Below are 13,404 nucleotides of genomic sequence, written 5' to 3'. Positions count from 1 at the left end.
TAAAAAGAAGTCTTTTCCGCTCCTGCAAAAAATTTCCTTTCTAATTTTCCATGAAGTTTGAAACTTCCGCTTATATGGATTTTCTTTGAGAGTGAACTGTATTTTAATTGGAAGATAATTAAAACCAAATAAAAGTAAAACAACCTAGAAAAAGCGCCTCTATTCATATTAAAATATTAATAAAAAGTTTATTTTTGTGAAAATCTGTGGAATTTTTTTACAAAATTTAAAACGTGGATTTATATGGTTTTTAAGTATTATATACAAAAATAAATAGTCGAAACTGGGCAAAATATCGTGTGCCCATTTTTTCATAGAACTTAATGTATGTACATAGATGCATTTTTATAACGTGTTTTCACGAACAATTCGCTCCTGGCTTATGTCTTTTAGAATCAACGACTGATAAAGTTATATTACTCCTGTGCATTTAAAAATTTAGGTACAAGAATTTTTTTTTTCGTATAAATGCGTTCTTTATAATAAATGGAATAAACCGCAGCATCCATTTCACTGCAAAATAGCGCGATATACACGAGAGCGTAAGCCATACAGCACCAAACGTAAGGGGAACTAATTGCAATTAAACAAGTTCATCATAAATATAAAAAAATATTTGACATTTTCCGGGAAATTTCTTTGCCTAGAGTATCTATCTAATCTAATACATAAAAATCTCGTGTCACGGTGTTTGTGGTCGAACTCCTCCTAAACGGTCCGACCGATCTTTATGAAATTGTTTGCGTATATATGGGAGGTATGAGAATCGGATGTAAAGTATATTTCATACCGGTAGGTGCAGGGGGCGTGGCACCTCCCATACAAACCGAAGTTTTCATACTGCATATCTCTGGAAGTGTTCATGGTAGAGTACTCGAACATGGTATGGAGATATATGAAATCAATCCCATACTCTTAGAGAAAATTGGAGCTATTTTAAAAGTGGGCGTTGCGCCTTTCAAACACACTGAAACTATTACGTATCTTGGTATGCATATACACTTTTGCTAGGATATTTAAGACGGCAATGGAAATATGCCTTCTGACAACCACCAAACCGTAATATTAGAAGATAAATGCGTCACTGAAAATCATGAACGTGAACTGTTGGTGAAAATATTGGACCAAACTGTTTCAATACAGAAATTTTGGGCGGGACGAAGTTCGCCGGGTCTGCTAGTTAGGTTTAATAAATTATTTGCATATTCATATGTATATTTTCTTATCTCTATCTTCCTCTTTTGAAGTTTCGAAATAAATTACGAAAATATGTAAGTATGTACCTCGTACCTATCTACTTTAGTACAATCACATGCACGCTTCTTATAATGAAAAATTTTAAATATGAGCCGCGTTTATGACCAGTTGTTGATGCCATAATATAAATTATTTATTAATGTTAAGATAGACTTAGTTATAGGTTTATTTTATACAAACGCTTTAAAATATTTTTTATTTTTTTGCTTTCAAAATGTGAAATAAATAAATATAGCTTCCACTCTTGCAGTATATACGACTATTAACTGGTTAAACAGCTCGAAAATATAATAGTGGTATTCATCTAAGCACTCTGTTACATGAACGCCCCATACTCTCCTTTCGTTAACACTTAAGACAATAGTCATGTTTTCTTTGGTTAAGCTTAGTATCCAGCTCTTAAGAAAAGCAAAAACTCCATATAAAATAACGTACAAGAAATGGCTAAGAAATTTTCTTGAGTCAAATTTCCTTAAGGCAGTACGCAGTTCTTCAGAAAATTAGTACGCTTTCTACTACGGTTTTCTAAAGTTTTTTGCGAAAAAAGAGCACAAGGCAACCCAGGTTTGCAACAGAAATATATGCCCGTTCCATTATTTCTTGAGGAAAGAGTGAGGCAACAGGCTGTGCGTTATCAAAAATGTCAAAATTCCTTGGACACACACGCGAAATAATGGCAATTTTTTCTTGACCGTTTTCTTAAGAGCTGGATACTAAGCTTTATCAAGCTCAGTATCAGTAATTTTCTACTACCAGCACGAGGATTAAGAAATTTTAGAAATGACCTCACTAAATGGGGAGTATTAATTTAAATAAGTATTTAACATGAAGGCGATTTATTTGAAGCAAATTAAAAGAAACAACGGCCGAATGTCTATTTGTGTATGAATTCATTTGTCACTGCTACCAAACTGTGCGGCCAAATTATCTTTATTCAATGGCAAAACGGAACGGATAATAAATTGAACCAGATTTATATCAGGATCATGTCGTTGTTGTTGAATTTGCGTGCAAAATTTGTATGAGAATCCCGATTATGGCCCAAGAAAACACGATTTGGGACAGAATTGTATTGGCTTCAGTTTATCAAGTGTATTCAGTGAAATCGCTGGAGAAATTTATCAGAAATGTGTAAACGATTTCCCATACAACTTACTGACAGTTAATTTATAAAGATTACACAATTATAAGTTTATACGGTTTATAATGCATATCGTCGATGTTTTTGAAAAACCGCCTATCTTACGACATTCAAATTTTAGAGGAGAGCGAAAAACGGTTTTTATTTGAAGGCATTGGCGCCTTTCTCTAGCTATTATTTTACAAATCTGTTGTTGTTTTAATAACGATTTTACGATTCCTATGCATATATCGCGATGCCCGGAGTTCAGGGTTACCAAATCTCATTTATGTCACAATGGCGTTTTAGGCGGTTTTGCAATTGGGCGATGGGCGGTTTTGTAAAAAAAAGATCGACGATATATGTACATATAAGGTTTGATGAATACCCTTAGGGCCAGTTTTTCAGTGCACGGCCGTTGTTTGAACTAAGTTTAAACGACCGATCTGGTAGGTTTAAACTAACACCAGCCTATCAAATGTCAGCCAGCTGTTCAATTTAAACTCAGTTTACTTAATCTAAGTTTAAACTGGCCATTAATTTTGTAACGCAAAACCGCGTAACTGACATTTGCTGTCAAAAATTGGATTTACTCACATAAGCTCTTGGCTCAATCCTTATCCATTCGTCCTGAAATTTACTAGCCACAAATGTGATTGCACTTTATAAAAAGTTTTGAAATACGAGTGTTTTTACTCTCAAGAAAATAATTTATGCAACCTCACATACGCGGTTTTGTACTTTAAGCGACGAATATATATACATATCTACTAAAATTACAAAATCTTAACATTTGGTACAAACCTGTTTATTGAAATTTTATCTCAATCCAATTAAATTTGATCTTATTAAGCTTAAAGTAAATTTTATTTTTTTATTAAAAAGTGCAATGCAATATTTATCGATGCAACAAACCAAACCGAAACCTTTGCGCCTTTCGCATCAGCCAAAACCGGTGTCGGTGCTTTTTATGTGTTAATGTAACCCGTTAGTTCAAAATAAAAGGCAAACACAAAAATCATGTGTAGCTAAAAACCCGTTGTTTAAATAATAAAAACAAAAATAATAGCTCGAATGCAATTACACGACCAACTCGGAACAGTAAAAGAACAACCGTATTTTTTTCACTTTTGTTTTTTACTTTCAATTTCCTTTATTGCAATGTAGTTTTTCCGCTGCTAGTGCATAGTAAAATTTTCTTTTATTTTTACTTTATTTTCCAACTGCATAAACACACTGGAAATGCGTTGCAAAACATGAAATGCAAAATGTTGTAGGTGTATTTTTAGCACATTTCCACTATTCGCGATTTGTTTTTTTCTACTTCAATTTAAGGCGCGTGCACCAGGCGACATGAAATACAACATGAACATCGAAAAAAGCACAACAATACGCGCTATAACGAGACACCGGCTACCGGTTAATTCCATGCAAATATAAAGTACTGTTGCGTCCGTGCACGATACGAAAACATAAACATCAAGCTGAATACTGAATCGCAATACATGTGATAACCGTCACATATAGCAAAAAATAATGAATGCGCGCACACCGTTATCGACTGAGCGCAAATTATAGTACCTTTGCTTAATGCCGCCACTGTCGATTTGATTGCCGTTGCTGTTCACGGTTGTCACTGTTGGTTGCTTCCAACCAAACTTGGCTGTTTTTATTTCAAATTTTCGAGTTCGGTTGTTTGGTAGTTATTTCTCTGACTTTGGCCCTTAGTTGTTTTTTCTTATACCCGAGTGAACTTGTGCACAAGGGTAATATAACTTTGTTCACATAACGGTTGTTTGTAACAGGCAAAACGAATCGAGAGACAGGCAAAAGTATGGATAAATGATTAGAATGAAAAGAGAAATAGATTACGGGGTGACTGTCTGTCCGTCCATCCGTTCGTCCGTCTGTGTATGCGAAACTTTGTACGTGCACTTCTTTCGGGCGTAGGATGGATGGTACTGAAAATGGGTAAAATCGGAAAGTAACCACGCCTACCTTCTATATAACGGTAGTTTTCAGAAATACGAAAACTGCGATATTTTAGTAACTACTGAAAATTATTCACTCAAAATTAATATTTACAATGATTTTTAGACGAAAAATAGGAGTATTATAAATTTTTGGAAAATGGGCGTAGCCACGCCCACTTATGATTACATGTGTACATATATCTTGGTAACCGCTCCACCAATTTCTCGGAAACTTGGTACAGTTGCTGGCTTTGGTACAACAGAGCAAATGGGCTCCATTATGTAGCACCCCATCCAAGCATTTACGAAAAATAAATGTATGCAATCGATTGGTCATCGATTGGTCAGGATGGCTCACTTATTTTCATCGTTTGGTCATTAGCCGTTCTTTTAATTGAATTTTCAAAATAGGTGTTGAAAATTATATGTGCTAGCATCCCATCCAAGCATTTACGAGAAAGAAATATGCAATGGATTGGTCACTTATTTGCATCGTTATATTTATCGATTTTGTTATCGATATTTTTATAGATTTTCTTATTCAGGCCGATTCTGAACAGGAACTCCCTGCGAGTTTTCTCTCTTTTCCCTTTCCTCCTATCATGAATAAAAATTCCCTGCACATATTTTATATTAAATATCGGAGTTGAGCTGTCGAAAAAGTATCAAACAGCTCTTGCGAAGTTTGAATTTTCTCCTTCCAAATTTTCGAGAAAATTGCTACTTCCTGGGAGTTAATTATTGGAGGATTGATTTCTCGGGAGAAACAAATTCCCGGAGAACAAACTCCCTGGGAGTATTCAGAATTGGGCTGATTGATATTATTATTGATTTTGTTATCGATATTATTTATCAATTTCGTTATCGATATTACCTATCGACTTTGTAATAGATATTTTTATCGATTCTAGTATCGATTATTTATCGATTTTGTTATCGATAAGCATATGTGGTCATAGAGGGCGCTGCCACGTCCATTTTCCAAAATTTTATTATAAACGTATTTTTTGCTAAAGAATTATTGCAACACCAATTATGAAGAAATTAGTTATAGTATTTACCAAGGCCATATTTTGGGAGCGGGTTGTACGACACGCCAGTCGTTTCTTTTCTGTGCCAACTTGAAAATGCCAATTGAGGCCAAGTCCTTCTCCACCTGGTCTTTCCATCTCAGTGGGGGCCTTACTCTTCCTTTGCTACCACCAGCAGATTCCGAGTTGAATACTTTCAGAGCTGGAGCGTCGGTGTACAATCGAACGACATGACCAAGCCAGCGGAGCCGCTGTATTTTAATTCGCTGCACTATGCCCATGTCGTTATAAAGCTCATACAGCCAATCGTTCCATTGGCTGCGGTACTCGCCGTCGCCAACGCGTGAAGGCCCGTAAATCTTCCGCAAAATCTTTCTCTAGAATACGCCAAGATCCGCGTCATCGGATGTTGTCATAACACCTATAACCAACCGCCCCATATGTTACTATTGGCTGTACCATCTTAGCATCCTGGGGCTACATTTTCAGGGCTTTTCCGACAGCTTACACACCTATAATGCTTTCGTGGCCTTGGATGTGGTCGCATCCACATGTTTCTTCCATAGTAGCTTGGACTCCAGGATTAATCCTAACTACTTCACTTCGCTGACGACATTGGCCACGATCCCATCCAAGGTAATTTTCCTTATGCCCGGTAGGGCTATTTTCCTAGTAAATGGCACAATGCCGGTTATACTGAGACTAAGTGCCCAGCAGTCGTCCACGGCTCGCGATAATGCCTCCAGCCAAGAAGTTGTGTAGAGATGTGAAGAGAAGTTGGTGCTGTCAGACGAATTTAATAATGTCAAAAGTAATATCGCAGAATTTTTAACTCCACATTTTAGGTTTTATGAAATACTTTCTTTTATTACAAATTAAATAGCGCCGTAGGCGAAAGTTTTCCAAATTTTCCCTTTTATAAGGTTTTTTTTGATTTTTTTTTTTTAAATAGCGCCGCAGGCGAAAATTTGGAATAAAAAATCGCGCGATTATAATCCTGCGAAGAAAAGGGGCTGAATACCTTTTGCAGAGAACATCTCTCTCAGCATTTTTTTGCGCCGAAGTTTTTTCTAAGCACAATTTCTTTCTGCGCAATTTGGCCGCGCTTCATGATCATAACCATTAATATGTACAATTCTCCTTTCTGTATTTGCAGGACTTTTTCTTAAGGGTATATAACATTTACTCTTTTTTTATGTTTTTTTTTCTTACGTTATTCAAAGAATCGAATCATAATAGCGTGTGGTAAAAGATTTTATTATGTATTTTTCAAAGAAAAACATAAATTTTTGTTGAAAAAATTGCCATAATTGAACATTTTTTAGGTGTTTAAAAAGCACATATTCAAATCTACCCTTATGTTGTGAAGGTCATTATGAAATATAAGTTGGGTATTTTACTGTCCTTAGGTTTGCAACATCTGGTAGCACCCTTCTTTTTTGTTAAAGAAAAGTAGTGAAATGGTTAAACGCGTTTTATATTGTTAAAAAATAAAATAAAATACATTTAATGTACACAAATCACACGTAAACATTGCAAATATCGTCAATTTATGCAAGTAAAAGTGATAGCTGCCCTTTTTATATGAAAATTTGCTAATGGAAGTGCAAAAAATTTAAACAACAAATTTCTAAAATACAGGTATTAAAAAAGTGAAAATTTATGTAAACATATCTGTTTCTTAGCATCCTCGTCAAGTTTCATAAGAAAATTCGTTATAGTTCTGCTAAAACACACACATGTCGAGGTACACTAAAATCACCCCGATTTCCATACAGAGTTTTACAATTCATTTATCAAAATGATAAGTTTGTCATTTTATCAAGTTTATTACCAGTTTTTCACTTTTGATGAAGACCCCTAGTGAAGTTTTGCTAAACACCGACATCGATAGTTTTCAAAAACTGTCGATAGAAGCACAGTTTTCAACTATCGATAGTATCCCATATCTATTTTTTTATGTCTGCTTTGTTGTGCTTGGAAAAAGTGTCAAAATTAGCAATTTTTTGTGTTTTCATTTAAAATTATTGCTAATCGATTTGGTTATTTATCCAGGGCCATGACTTCGTTGGAACCTGCACAAAATAAAACATGGGATTTATCATTGTACGAGCTGCAGCGGAATCCGCAAGAAATCATCACGGACAATACCGAGATCGCAGTGTCACCGCGGAGTCTGCACAGCGAATTGATGTGTCCCATTTGTTTGGACATGCTAAAAAAGACAATGACAACCAAGGAGTGTCTCCATCGTTTTTGTTCGGATTGTATTATTACAGCTTTACGTTCAGGAAATAAAGAATGCCCAACTTGCCGAAAGAAGCTTGTCTCAAAGCGCTCACTTCGGCCTGACCCCAATTTCGATCTCCTAATATCGAAAATATATCCCAGTCGTGAAGAATACGAAGCTATACAAGAAAAGGTTATGGCCAAATTTAATCAAACCCAATCGCAGCAAGCATTGGTTAACTCCATTAATGAGGGCATTAAATTACAATCTCAAAATAGGCCGCAACGTTTCCGTGCCAAAGGTTGTGGTGGACGCAATGGCGGCAATAATGGAAACCATAATTCAGCTAATGCGAATAACTCTAATAATGAGAGCGCCACAAATGGCAATGACAGCGATAATCGCGAAAGTGCAAATGGAAATGCACCTCAACCTTCTGCAGCCGCACCACCTTCAACACATTCCAGCACCTCGGCGGCGGCAGCATCGACGTCTGTTAGTACTGCCAGCACTAGCCGAATGCAACCAGATGATGGCGCCTCAAATCCACCATCCATGCGCAGTACTCCATCGCCAGTACCATCGAATTCGAGCAGCTCGAAACCAAAGCGCGCTATGTCGGTGCTGACATCGGAACGTTCTGAGGAGTCGGAATCCGACTCACAGATGGATTGTCGCACCGAAGGCGATTCTAATATCGATACCGAAGGTGAAGGTACGGGTGAGCTTGGGATAAATGATGAAATAGAGTTGGTTTTTAAACCACATCCAACTGAAATGGCAGGTGATAATCAATTGATGAAGGCTTTGAAAGAAAATTGCATTCGCTATATAAAGACGACTGCAAATGCCACAGGTCAATAACAGAGCATATTAAAATTATTAAATATTTAATTAGTGATTTCATTTACAGTTGACCACTTGAGCAAATACTTAGCTATGCGGTTAACATTGGATTTAGGATCAGAACTTCCAGAAGCATATCGAATGCTAAATTTTTGCATATACATTGCGCCACAACCTCAGCAGTTGGTTGTATTGAATGGTAATCAGACGCTTCACCAAGTAAATGACAAATTCTGGAAGGTATCGAAAGTAGTTATTAAATTTAAACACTAAACCAAATTATATTTCTACTAAATGTAATATCATTTTAGGTAAACAAACCAATGGAGATGTATTATTCGTGGAAAAAATCCTAAGCAATGGTGATTATTTAAATCAAAGATATTGCAAGCGGCATCGCAAAGTAAACATCCACACATTTATCCGGGTTTTATTGCCTTTCGATCCGCTGGCTATATCATAAGAAAATTATATAAGTGCGCCCATAAATATGCTTTGTAAAGCATAAGCTTTATATCGGAAATACATAAACGCAAATGCATGCACATACATTTATAAAGTGAAATAAATTAATTTAAATAACGTAAAGTACTAAAAAATTGATAGGTATTTATTTGCTAACTCTTAGGTGTAGATTTAAGCACATTGTAGGAAAAACAATCTATAATGCTGATAGCTTTTACAAAGCAAGTCTGGGAAAGATTATAGTTTCATTGTATGTTAATACATATACATCTATGTATGTGCTGATTACGTACTGAAAGGTAGTGTTGGATGGAAATAGTAAAATAAGGAAACCAAGCTTTGTGATGTATCTTTGGAGCAATAACACGAGGCATGTGTTTGTGTTTTTTTTTTCGAATCTCTATAGGAAATCATCTGTTGGCGGCAGTTGGCTTTCTATCACTTTCGTTGTCTTTTCTTCCCCTGCCTTAGTGCCGGCACTCAGGGTACCTGTTTCAGTTTGTTTAATATCGCATGCTTGTAATTTCTGTACTCTCCGCTGGCTTCAATTTCGCTCCGGTAATCGGCTTGTATTCGTTTCAAATCACGTTCTATTTCATGTATATGAATATCTTGCCTTTGTTTTTCTTCGATCATCATTATATAAAGATTTAGCTTTTTCTCAAGATAATATTTCAGTTCCATTTCAATGAGTGTATTTAATTGTTCAAATGTTAAACTATCCTCCCTTAAGTATTCTCCGCATATTTCATAAATATCCAAAAAATTTTCGACTTCGCTTTTATCCCCACAACGTTCTTGCTCTAAGAAGCGTCGAAAGATCTGTGCAGCTCGCGAGTCATTTAGCGTGTCTTGTGCATTCAGACGATAAATACGACGCACCTCCTCCTCAGACATTTCCGAGCAGCCGCAAAAGCATGTCAACAGTCGTTTGGCGACCTATGGGGAAAAATGAATTATTCTTAATACGATAGTTTTTTGCTGTGATGACGTGAGCTTCAAGGGTCGGGGCATGGGTTATGTTATCATGGTTTGGGGTGGGACTTGAGACACACAAACGTATGCACATATATTTACACTAACCTTGCACGTCCCTGTTGCCATTTTGAGTAAAAGGAATCGAATTTTCTGAAACTATTTGCTATTTTTAATCGGAGGTGACGAATCGATCCCCGGTTCTCTTTTTACAAGCTTTTCCAATACAATCTTCAATCCTATTGACTAGCAAAAATGCCCCTATTGTTTTACTATCACTGATAAATGTTTATTTTTTCCTATTGTTAAATACTCAAAAAATTTAAAAACAATACAAAATGTGTTTTGCCAAATTGCTGGTAGTACAACAACACTAAAATTTTGACCAGTTTTGACATTTCTTCCCACACGCCATCCTAATCGGTTAGGTCTAAAAATTCACCAGCACGAGCGGTTAGACTGGGTTCACACAGAGAAACTTTTTTTGATCATTATCGACAATTTCTCTTTTGGTGTTGCCCGAGCACGAGCAACTCGGTGCCCTTCCTCCTTTCGCGTCACTCGCTCTTCCACATGTAACGAGTAGCCGCGACAAAAGTTTCTCTGTCTGATCCTAGACTTATGGACAAGGCTACCAAGTCTGTGTTTATATATGGAAAATTTTTTCGACGCCGTTTTTCCTATTACCTTTTGGTTTGGCTCGTTTCATTTAAACACGGCGACTTTTTTGTATGCATTTGTTGATGATGTGTTTGTTGTAAACAAGGCGAATTCATATTACAACAAACACATCATTTTGACATTAAGAAGTACCGCGGCGAAAATCAAAATTAGCCAGGAACACCATCTTGTATAAATTCGCCTTTTATTCAAGTGTGTGGCAAGTCATCGATAGTTGATGTTAGTTTTTTGCATCACTATCGATTGTGCCGATTGTCATTTTTTCCGATAGTGCACCGATTGTCTCGATAATGTGGATGCATTTTTTTAATTTGAATGCAGCAAAAGGACATGTAAAAATTACGTTTGAAGGTAATATGAATTGATTTATTTAAATTATATAATAAATTGCAGGTTTCAAGTTGCTGAAGAATCTCCTAGAAACAGTGTTACTTCTATAACTATTCTTTGCCCATTAATATAGTTGAATGTATTTTATTTTTGCTCAGTATACACACTTTGTTTTCTTAAAAAGGTATTTTATCGTATTTTATTTCATTTCATATCGAATATACTATAAAAAAGCAAATTTTGTTTAGGAGAAAATGTGAAATTTTATATTTTGCCCCCATATGGGTATTCATTTCTTCCCGTTTTTCTTCTCATTCTACTGAGCTAAGGCAGTGTCAAATCGAGCTGTCACAACTGATACCACCTTGTATTCTTGCATCATGGTCACGCATTTTCTTCCATATAAAAACGAACTTCTTTGTTTAGAAGAAAATGGGTGACACTGTTTTATTATACAAAAATTTAAAGGATTATAAAATTGTCCCATCGCTACCATAGATGGTGCCATCGATAGTTTGTCACTACCAGTGGCAACACCTTATGAGATCAGCTGTGCATAAACAAAAAGTGTATTGTACGATTTTTACAAAATATAATTATTTTGGTAGGGATTTTATTGTGGATAATTAGAAGCAAGTCATTATTTTTGGTGATTTATAAATATGGCTGCTGCTCGGTCACGCCGCACAAATGCCGGTACTAAAATCGCAAAATTGCTAAATGAAGAGGAGGAAGATGAATTCTATAAGACATCCTACGGTGGCTTCCACGATGAAGAAGAGGATCAAGAATATGTGTATGATCGAAAAATGTCTTTTATAGTTTAATATTTAAAATCGGTTAAAAATTTTAGTCAAAAAGAAGAAGAGGAAGATGTAGTGGATTCAGATTTTAGTATTGACGAAAATGATGAACCAATTTCGGATACTGAGGATGCACCAGAAAAGAAGCGAAAGCGCGGAGGTGTTAATACCAAAGCTTACAAAGTAAATATATTTATATACATTTGTTCATATATATTAAAGTTATTCATAAGTACCCAACGTTTTATATGTATCATATTCTATTAAATTCATAACCAGGAGCCTGCTGTTAAGAAGGATGTGTCAACATTACCAAAAAGGAAGACCTCAAAAATCGTCAGACGACCTCGCCCCAAGTTCACTATAATTGATTCCGGTCGAAAATCTATAAGGGCTTCAACTGCAATAAAAACACAAGCTACTAAGATTCGCTTGAAGGAAATGGATGACGCACGTAAGAAAAAGAGGCGCGTCAAAAGGGTAGAGGAATATATGCCAACTCAGGAAGAATTACTTGAGGAAGCAAAAATAACTGAAGAGGAAAATATAAAATCTCTGGGTGCGAGCGAACAAGATTAAACTAAGTAAATATATTAAGAATATTGCTAATGTTGCGCGATTTTATTTTTATAGAGAAGTTCCAAAAGATGGAATTGGAAAAGAAGAAAACGCGCCCCACAAAGCGCATATACACAGGTCCAATGATACGTTACCATTCAATGACAATGCCAGTAGCGCGTAAGCAAACTAGAGGATCAAATACGAATGCTGATGCCACCGATTCGTCAGCAAAATGTGAACGCACGTTCATAACATTCGAAAATGATCTCAATGATAAAGTATTTCAGTCTGTTTTTAAACCAAAACCGTTGAACAGTAATTCTGGCTACTTGTGTCCGATAACCAGGTGCGTAAAGTGGGAATTTGGTTTTTATTATCAATCAAATATGTTTTACATTTAGATTACCTGCGCGCTACTTTGACCCTGTTACTAAGCAGCCATATTACAGCATGCAAGTGTTTAAAATATTACGCGAAGCTTATTATCTACAGTTGGAGGAACGCGGTAATACCGAAAATCCAGATGTGGCTAAATGGTTAGAATGGCGCAAAATTGTCAAAGAAAATCGCGCGAAAGCGTCTGCGACCAAAGCAAGCTCAAGCTCATAATGCTCCTCATTTAGTAAGAAAAATCTGTTTTTAGTCTTGTCTTATTGGCACATTTTAATCGCAATAGTTTTATAATCGTTACATTACGCAACGAGAATCTTACCTATTAGCTACACTATTTTTTTAAAACATCGATTCTATATAAATATCGTAAGATTGTACTTAAGAGTACTGTTAACAAATTACAAATATTTTGTATTGGAAATTATATAAACGCAGCCGACGAAGAACAGTTTCGATTTTATTATTGCTACTCGCTTGACCTCGTATTGTAATCTGTTGGGCTATCACATCATTCCTCAGTCTGCGTCGGGCTAGACTGTGATTGTTAAATAAGCGTGTCCTCATCATGACCCTCGAATACCATTAGCAACGAGTGCTGAGATGGCGACCGTCCTAGTGTCATGCCACCCAAGGAGCCATCCGGCGAAAGCAAACCGGTTTGCAAGCTGTTGTTGTCACGATAACCAGATGTGGAGGAAGTTTGTGACACCGAATCCCATGAGATCTCGCCTATAGTCTT

At 36.2% G+C, this 13,404-nt stretch overlaps 4 protein-coding genes across 5 annotated transcripts in view; 2 read left to right on the top strand and 2 right to left on the bottom strand.

The window, feature by feature from the left end:
• The first annotated feature begins 7,326 nt into the window (after positions 1 to 7,326).
• Positions 7,327 to 9,046, top strand: LOC118736851 (E3 ubiquitin-protein ligase RING1). 2 transcript variants are annotated; one of them, XM_036466928.1, is made up of 3 exons: positions 7,327 to 8,467; positions 8,525 to 8,697; positions 8,769 to 9,046. In XM_036466928.1, exons 1-3 carry the CDS (start codon positions 7,441 to 7,443, stop codon positions 8,811 to 8,813), a joined length of 1,245 nt encoding a protein of 414 aa, XP_036322821.1. In that variant the 5' UTR covers positions 7,327 to 7,440; the 3' UTR covers positions 8,814 to 9,046. The 2 variants fall into 2 exon arrangements, with proteins under 2 accessions (XP_036322821.1, XP_036322820.1); XM_036466927.1 differs by having other exon boundaries at positions 7,328 to 8,467; positions 8,525 to 8,706; positions 8,769 to 9,019.
• LOC118736853 lies at positions 9,042 to 10,293 on the bottom strand. Its single transcript, XM_036466931.1, has 2 exons — positions 10,006 to 10,293; positions 9,042 to 9,861 (listed from the first exon to the last, which is right to left on the bottom strand). Exons 1-2 carry the CDS (start codon positions 10,024 to 10,026, stop codon positions 9,403 to 9,405), a joined length of 480 nt encoding a protein of 159 aa, XP_036322824.1. The 5' UTR covers positions 10,027 to 10,293; the 3' UTR covers positions 9,042 to 9,402.
• A 1,120-nt stretch (positions 10,294 to 11,413) lies between these two features.
• On the top strand, positions 11,414 to 13,328 carry LOC118736852 (vacuolar protein sorting-associated protein 72 homolog). The gene is made up of 5 exons (XM_036466929.1): positions 11,414 to 11,704; positions 11,762 to 11,894; positions 11,991 to 12,270; positions 12,345 to 12,618; positions 12,674 to 13,328. The coding sequence occupies exons 1-5, from the start codon at positions 11,571 to 11,573 to the stop codon at positions 12,879 to 12,881; spliced, it is 1,029 nt and encodes a 342-aa protein (XP_036322822.1). The 5' UTR covers positions 11,414 to 11,570; the 3' UTR covers positions 12,882 to 13,328.
• Positions 13,195 to 13,404, bottom strand: part of LOC118737379 (protein unc-80 homolog) — a 33,293-nt gene continuing 33,083 nt past the window's right edge. Inside the window, exon 36 of the mRNA XM_036467833.1 lies at positions 13,195 to 13,401. Within this exon, the coding sequence (XP_036323726.1) occupies positions 13,210 to 13,401 (192 nt within the window). The 3' untranslated portion in view covers positions 13,195 to 13,209. The remainder of the gene's footprint in view (positions 13,402 to 13,404) is intronic.

The sequence above is a fragment of the Rhagoletis pomonella genome, unplaced genomic scaffold (genome assembly GCF_013731165.1).
Source record: "Rhagoletis pomonella isolate Grant_MI unplaced genomic scaffold, Rhpom_1.0 Rhpom_scaffold_00004, whole genome shotgun sequence".
NCBI classification, from domain to species: Eukaryota; Metazoa; Arthropoda; class Insecta; order Diptera; family Tephritidae; genus Rhagoletis; species Rhagoletis pomonella.
The sequence above is the reverse complement of the archived record's forward strand: the minus strand, read 5'-3'. Positions and strand labels throughout refer to the sequence as shown.

What these genes read in the sequence shown, in the direction of transcription:
- LOC118736851 (XM_036466927.1), top strand. Translation starts at nt 7,441, where the DNA reads ATGACTTCGTTGGAACCTGCACAAAATAAAACATGGGATTTATCATTG. An exon ending in GACGACTGCAAATGCCACAG is followed by an intron (nt 8,468 to 8,524) that starts GTCAATAACAGA and finishes TTTCATTTACAG; the next exon opens with TTGACCACTTGAGCAAATAC. An exon ending in AATTCTGGAAGGTATCGAAA is followed by an intron (nt 8,707 to 8,768) that starts GTAGTTATTAAA and finishes ATATCATTTTAG; the next exon opens with GTAAACAAACCAATGGAGAT.
- LOC118736853 (XM_036466931.1), bottom strand. Translation starts at nt 10,026, where the DNA reads ATGGCAACAGGGACGTGCAAG. An exon ending in TGGCAACAGGGACGTGCAAG is followed by an intron (nt 9,862 to 10,005) that starts GTTAGTGTAAAT and finishes TTTTCCCCATAG; the next exon opens with GTCGCCAAACGACTGTTGAC.
- LOC118736852 (XM_036466929.1), top strand. Translation starts at nt 11,571, where the DNA reads ATGGCTGCTGCTCGGTCACGCCGCACAAATGCCGGTACTAAAATCGCA. An exon ending in TTAATACCAAAGCTTACAAA is followed by an intron (nt 11,895 to 11,990) that starts GTAAATATATTT and finishes ATTCATAACCAG; the next exon opens with GAGCCTGCTGTTAAGAAGGA. An exon ending in GGAAAATATAAAATCTCTGG is followed by an intron (nt 12,271 to 12,344) that starts GTGCGAGCGAAC and finishes TTATTTTTATAG; the next exon opens with AGAAGTTCCAAAAGATGGAA.